Source organism: Solanum stenotomum, chromosome 10 (genome assembly GCF_019186545.1).
Source record: "Solanum stenotomum isolate F172 chromosome 10, ASM1918654v1, whole genome shotgun sequence".
Classification (NCBI taxonomy): Eukaryota; Viridiplantae; Streptophyta; class Magnoliopsida; order Solanales; family Solanaceae; genus Solanum; species Solanum stenotomum.
The window spans coordinates 31,858,566-31,865,550 of NC_064291.1; the positions used below are offsets into that span (position 1 = coordinate 31,858,566).

At 38.9% G+C, this 6,985-nt stretch overlaps 1 protein-coding gene across 1 annotated transcript; it reads left to right on the forward strand.

Annotated features, from left to right (window-relative positions):
* The first annotated feature begins 3,531 nt into the window (after positions 1-3,531).
* Positions 3,532-4,890, forward strand: LOC125842906 (uncharacterized). Its single transcript, XM_049522186.1, has 3 exons — positions 3,532-3,699; positions 3,931-4,173; positions 4,270-4,890. Exons 1-3 carry the CDS (start codon positions 3,532-3,534, stop codon positions 4,888-4,890), a joined length of 1,032 nt encoding a protein of 343 aa, XP_049378143.1.
* Positions 4,891-6,985: the final 2,095 nt, after the last annotated feature.

Consider the following 6,985-nt stretch of genomic DNA (forward strand, 5'->3'; position numbering starts at 1 on the left):
GAAAAATTCATCCTCAAATGGAACTAGAGCTTGCATGAAAAGGGTAGGATAATAACTAACAATTCAACATGAATGATATTCTTCCAAATGCACATAACCAAGGAGGAACATCCACTCCAGGATAAAACATATTCAAAACATCATTTCATAAGGCATACATGCAAATCATACTAAAATGCACATAGTCATGAAGAAATCAATCAAGATAAATCATATATTCAAAAGTTAATTTTTTCATGAGCATTTATGCATGAGGAAACATGGGAATGACTAAAACAAGAATCGTAAAGAGTGTATATGAGGGGATAATGCCTGGAGCTAGACCCGAAGATAACAGAAAGAGATAGGGATACTAAGACATCACATTGCCTCAAACTTTTCACATACCAAACCATAGCAAGGAACCCTTCCAACAACTTAAATAGTTCCACACACACTCACCATGAAGCACACTATCTCCCCCTAGGGAGATAACCTCTCTAGTCTTTTCGAATCCATCTCCGTCAACCAAAGCAGAACACCAAAGTCTAAACAACCACAGAACCATTGATATAAGTAAACACTTAAGGAATTTTCACAAATATTTCAAGGTTGACTTAAAAAAAAAAACCATACCTGGAGTCTTACCATAGCTAACAAAACACCGAATAGTAAGCAATTCCTAAACACAAGATAAAAAACCATATCTTATCAATCATTGCATCCAACGAACCTTTGTGATCTTATCGAGTCTGAAGAGCATAGAAAATATTTTCTTTCTAACCACCCCTATAACTTGAAGAAGGGTAAGGTTGAGATCGTGAACGATTATCTTTCTCATTCCTACCAACTGAAGGATAATCCCTTATCTTATGATCTATGTTTCCACAACCAAAACATGCATTTGAATCGGCTAGACACTTATTCTATGGATATTTTCACACATACTGTAAAAACCCAGAAATTAGTAGGCTAAACTAGAGTTAAACGTGAGGGTTAATGTCAAGGAAGAAGGGAAAGAGCCAAAGAAAATGGGCAAGGGCCAAGGCAAGGGGCCAAGACTGCCCAAGCTTTCCAGGGCACTGCCCACCTTCACACCTTCCTTCACAGCTCGTAGGGCCACCACACCCTGTGGTGGTGAGGCAGTGATCTCCCAAGGGATGGCCCATGTTGGCTCACCTTCATGAGCCACTTCACGGCCCGTGATAAAGACCCCGGCCTATAGGAAGGCTCGTGCGGTTATCTTCACTTTGTGGGGTCAATTTAAGGTGGCCTAGCTACTTTTCAATGGACCAAGGGAACCATAAAGGGCCGTGGAACCCTTTACAGCTTGTGAAGATGGCCGTGAGGCCTGGGCACCCCACTTAAAGTGGGGGTCATTTTTGGGAAATTCCTTTTTAAGTGGGTATTAAGTGAGGTCATTTTTCCTTAACTTAGGGTTAATATATAAGTTTTTTTAACCCTTTAAACTCACCATTCAACTCATTATTTCCAAAACCCAAATATATTCCCAAAGTTCATCCTCTCCCAAAATATTCTCTCTCTAGAACTTGAACAAGGAGGATCAAACTAGGATTCAAGAAGCAAGGTTCTTCACATTAAATTCATTACGCTTTGTTTTTAAGGAATGGTAGCTTTCATCCATTGTTAGATTTGATCCATGGAGTTCCTTCATAATCCCAATTTCAAAGCTAGAAATCCCCAAATGTTAGGGTTTTTTTCCAAAGTCATGGGTTCCTTTCAAAATTGAATCTAATTGATGAATTATGTTATATTACACATAAATTGATGATTTCCTCTAGTTTTTATGATGAATCCCAAGAACCCGTGAAATTCCCATATTTCTCAATTGTGATCTTGTGATGTGGGTCTTTGTTGATGAAAGAAGAATGTTATGAAATTATGCATGTAGTGATTGGGTTATTTGAACTATGATGATATCCATGTCTAATGTTTGAATTCTAAATGTGTTGATTGAAAGTGAGCTTTGAACCTTGAAAGGGCAAAGTATGAGATTTATGCATGTTTATGAGATATATGTAAATGCTTTAAGAACACTTTCAGAGTGAGGTGCTAATGTTTATGATGTTGTTGTTGTGTTATTGAAAGGACATTCTCATATACACAACTATGTATTAACATGATGTGAAAGGTTTTCTCACAATTTGAAGATTCTACGGTTGAAAGGTTTTCTCAAAATATGGATATTCTAAGGACGTTGAAAGGTTATTTTCACACATGATCTAAGAGGTATCGTATGAATTAAGTTGGATTGATTGTCAAGGATATCCTTCCATGAATATGAGTTAAGTCAAGACTTAATAAGTACTCCATCAGAATTAATGCTTAGCACCAAGTGGATATTGATATGAGATGGAAGCCATCACGTTAGTTGAGCCCCGATTTCTAGAAGCAATATCTTGGGATGAAAGCCCTCACGTTAGTAGAGGCAGGGGTTTTAGTAGCAATCTCCTTATCACATAAACTATGTGCCCCCATAGGTTATTTAGCTAATGGATCCACCTAAGCTAAAAGTATGGTTCCACCTTAGGCAAGTAGAACAACCCTTTTTGGTGAGTGAGTCACCAAATTCTATGATAAGCTCACATGGTCTCATGTCGGTTAAGGCTTATTCCCACAACAAGAATAAGAATATGAATGATGAACTATGGTTACTGAAGAAGCTTTATTTATGAGTTTTCAAAGATTTTAAAGATGATGATGACGACTATGTTGGCTATGTTCAATGACTTATGATTTCTAAACCATTAAAGATGATGATGACGACTATGTTGGCTATGTTCTATGACTTATGATTTCTAAACCATTATATCATGTTTAAGTTGATGAATTAAATGCTTTAAAATGAAATGTCCCTTTTAGCATGTTTTCAATGTTTTTATGCATGTCTATTATACTTAGTGCATTTTTTGTACTAACGCCTACTTTTCCTACTTTTTCCCCAAGTGTAGGGTCTGGTTCTCTAGGTGATCATTCTTGTGGCAAGAGCTTGGACTTGAGTATCTTCCCAGCTTGGTGAGTCCTCATGGTTCTAGGACGATTCTTATGTTTTAGTTTCCTTTCATGTACTTTCCCTATTCGGACATATTGTATGGGCTAGACCCTATTTCATTGAATGATTATAATAGATGACTATGTTGAGACTAAGTTTCTAGACTTCCGCTTTCCTATATGAAATTTTTGGACTTGAAATATGGATTTACTCTTATTGTTCTATTGCTTATGTTGTGAGAACTAAGAGGCTTGTATGGAGCCCCTAGGGGTTCTATACGCCATGTTACATATAAGGGGTACCCCTGGTTCATGAAAAACTTTGTAATAAGAGCACAAGGTTTTGAATGATCCTATGATTATGTCTTATAAGCCACGTCCAGTAGAGTCTTGCTTATGAGTGTGAAGCGCGCAACACTTATGAATAAGAGGCTACAAGATGATTAGGAAACTCCACTTCTTTCATTACTCTTAAGTTGTGCGATAGAGTTTAACTCTATAAGGTCTTTCTCCTAACCCTTCTCCGTTGGTCTTCGTGAAATGACTACCCAAAGGGCTTTCGCTAAAAGGAATGAGGAAGGCAATGTGAATCAAGGAGCTCCTCCTCAAGCTCTAGTTTATCTTTTGGCTGAGAATGTAACAAATGTGGTGTTTATGGTGGCTTTTGAAGTTTGTGCTCAAGCCGTGATGGCTCAAGACAATAGAGAGGTAATTGCTCCCATGAACCCCAATGTGAATTTTGCGGCTTCAAGAGTGAGGGAGTTTGCATAGGATGAACCCTTTGGAGTTTTATGGCTCCAAAGTGGAGGAGGATCCTTAAGGGTTTATCGACACGGTCTATAAAGTACTTGCTATTATGGGGGTGACTCCGGTAGAGAAGGTGGAGTTAGTTCTTACCAATTGAAAGATATTGCTCAAGTATTGTATGAATAATGGAAGGAAGAAAGGCCGATAGGAGCAAGTCCCGTTGAGTGGGATGTTTTTAAATCGGTGTTTCTTGATAGGTTCTTTACCCTTGAATTGAGGGAAGCTAAGATGGAAGAGTTCATTAACCTTCATCAAGAAAGTATAAGTGTGAAGGAATCTGCCCTAAAGTTCACTCAACTATCCAAATACACTCCAACTATAGTGGTGGATTCGAGGGCTAAGATGAATAAGTTTGTGATGGGGGTGTCCGACATGGTATTAAAAGAATGTCGTACGGTAATGCTCATCCATGACATGGATATCTCACGTCTTATGGTGTATGACAAATAAATTTAAGAATCAAAACTTAAGGAAAAGAATAGAGAGGTAAAAAGAGTTAAGACCGGTGATGGGAACTTCTCCAATGCTAGGTCCAATGGACAAGGTCCACCAAGGTTTAGACAAAGGTTTTCCAACCAAGGTTCCTCTAACTCTCCTCCAAGGGTTAACAATGATATGGTGTCCAACCCTAAATCTCAAGGAGGTTATGGTAGTGGTTCTGATGTGGCTAGGTCTACTTGTGTGAAGTGTGGTAAGAAGCATCATGGTAAGTGCCTAGCCGGCACAAATGGTTGCTTTGGTTGTGGAAAGAGTGAGAAAAAAATGAGGGATTGTCCGGTGCTTATGGCTAAGGGAAGAGAGGGCAAGCAAGCTCCTCCTAATGGGTCAAGAGCCAATGCTTCTATGCAAAACTGCTTCTATGCTCTCCAAAACCAAAATGAACAAAGAGATTCTCCGTACGTGGTGACCATTATGTTAAAATTTTTCCATATAGATGTGTATGATTTTTTAGACCCCGGTGCCACTTTGTCTTTTGTGATGCCATATGTAGCAATGAGATTTGATATGCTCCCTGATTTGTTGTTAGAACCTTTTTCTGTCTCTACTTCTGTTGGTGATTCTGAGAAGATGCCACGTTTCCCTATCCTATAGAGTTACTCTTGTTGATTTAGTACAGCTTGACATGTTAGATTCGATGTGATACTTGGTATGGATTGGTTGCACTCTTGTTGTGCATCGATTGATTGTAGGACTTAGGTTGTCAAGTTTTAGTTCCCGAATGAGCCTATCCTTGAGTGGAAGGGGGAAAATTCTATGCCTAAGGGTCAATTTGTCTCATGTTTTAAGGCTAGGAAGATGATTCTGAAACCCCTACTCTTGAGTCGGTCCCCATTGTAAAACAGTTTCCGGAAGTGTTCCCCGATGATATATCGGTATTCCCGTGAGTGGGAAATAGACTTTGGTATTGACCTTCTCCCTGATACGCAACCTATCTCAACTCCTCCTTATAGAATGACCCCAACCGAGTTAAAGGAGTTGAAAGAATAGTTGAAAGACTTGTTGGATAAGGGTTTCATTCGACCGAGCATATATGCCTAAGGGTCAGTTCGTCTCATGTCTTAAGGCTAGGAAGATGATCTCCGAGGGTTGCATTTTCCATCTTGTCAGGGCGAGGGATGTAGATTCCGAAACCCCTACTCTTGAGTCGGTCCCCATTGTAAAAGAGTTTTTGGAAGTGTTCCCAGATGATTTACCCTGTATACCCGCGAGTGGGAAATGGACTTTGGTATTGACCTTCTCCCTGATACACAACCTATCTCAGTTCCTCCTTATAGAATGGCCCCAGCTGAGTTAAACGAGTTGAAAGAATAGTTGAAAGACTTGTTGGATAAGGGCTTCATTCGACCGAGCATCTCACTGTGGGGTGCTCCCATGTTGTTCGTTAGAAAGAAATATGGGTCTCTTCATATGTGAATTGATTATCGTTAGTTAAACAAAGTGACCATTAAGAACAAGTATCCTCTCCCAAGGGTAGATGATTTGTTTGATCAATTACAAGGGGATAGTTATTTCTCTAAGATCGATCTTCGTTCGGGTTATCACCAATAGAGGGTGAGAGGTGAGTACATTCCAAAGATGGATTTTAGAACCCGATACATTCATTATGAGTTTTTCGTTATGTCATTTGGGTTGACTAATTCTCCAACGGTGTTTATGGACTTGATGAATAGGGTGTTTAGATAATACTTTGATATGTTTGTGATTATATTCATTGATGAAATTTTGGTCTATTCAAGAAGTGAGAACGAGCATGTTGACCATTTGAGAATTGTATTGCATGTTCTTAAGGACCATCAACTTTTGGCAAAGTTTAGTAAGTATGAATTTTCTTTAAGGTATGTGGCTCTCCTTGGTAATATTGTGTCAAGTAGGGGTATTGAGGTGGATCCTAAGAAGATGGATGCGGTCAAGAATCAGCCAAGACCTCTAACACCTTCAGACATTAGAAGCTTTTTGGGTTTGGCCAGTAATTATAGAAGGTTTGTTGAGGGATTTTCATCCGTTGTCTCTCCGATGATGGCTTTGACTCAAAAATAGGCTAAGTTCATTTGGTCGGAAGCTTGTGAGAAGAGTTTCCAAGAGTTGAAAGATAGACTTACTTCTACTCCGATGTTGACATTACCGGAAGGTACAAATGGCTTTGTGGTGTATTGTGATTCCTCTAAAGTTGGGTTGTGATGTGTGCTTATGCAAAATGGTAAGGTGATTGCCTATGCCTCAAGGCAACTTAAAGTCCATGAGAAGAATTATCCTACCCACAACCTTGAGTTAGCAGCGGTCGTTTTTGCCTTAAACATTTGGAGGCATTATCTATATGGGTTCAATGTTGATGTGTTTACAGATAACAAGAGTTTAAAATACGTGTTTAGTCAAAAGGATTTTAATCTTCGCAAAGGAGGTGGCTTGAATTATTGAAAGATTATGACATGAGTGTTCTTTATCACTCCGACAAAGCAAATGTGGTAGAGGATGGTCTTAGTCAATTGTCTATGGAAAGTATTTGTAACAACCCTCAAAATAAAGTACGATAAACTAGAGCCTCACATGGGTTTTATGCATTAATAACTTGTTAAAATAATGAGCAATAGCCTTTTTAGTCAGTTTTAAAGAGTTTGGAAATCAAACGTCAAGGAACGACCAAGACGTTCGGAAACTAGTCTTTTACGTGTTGGTGTGTTCTAGTATG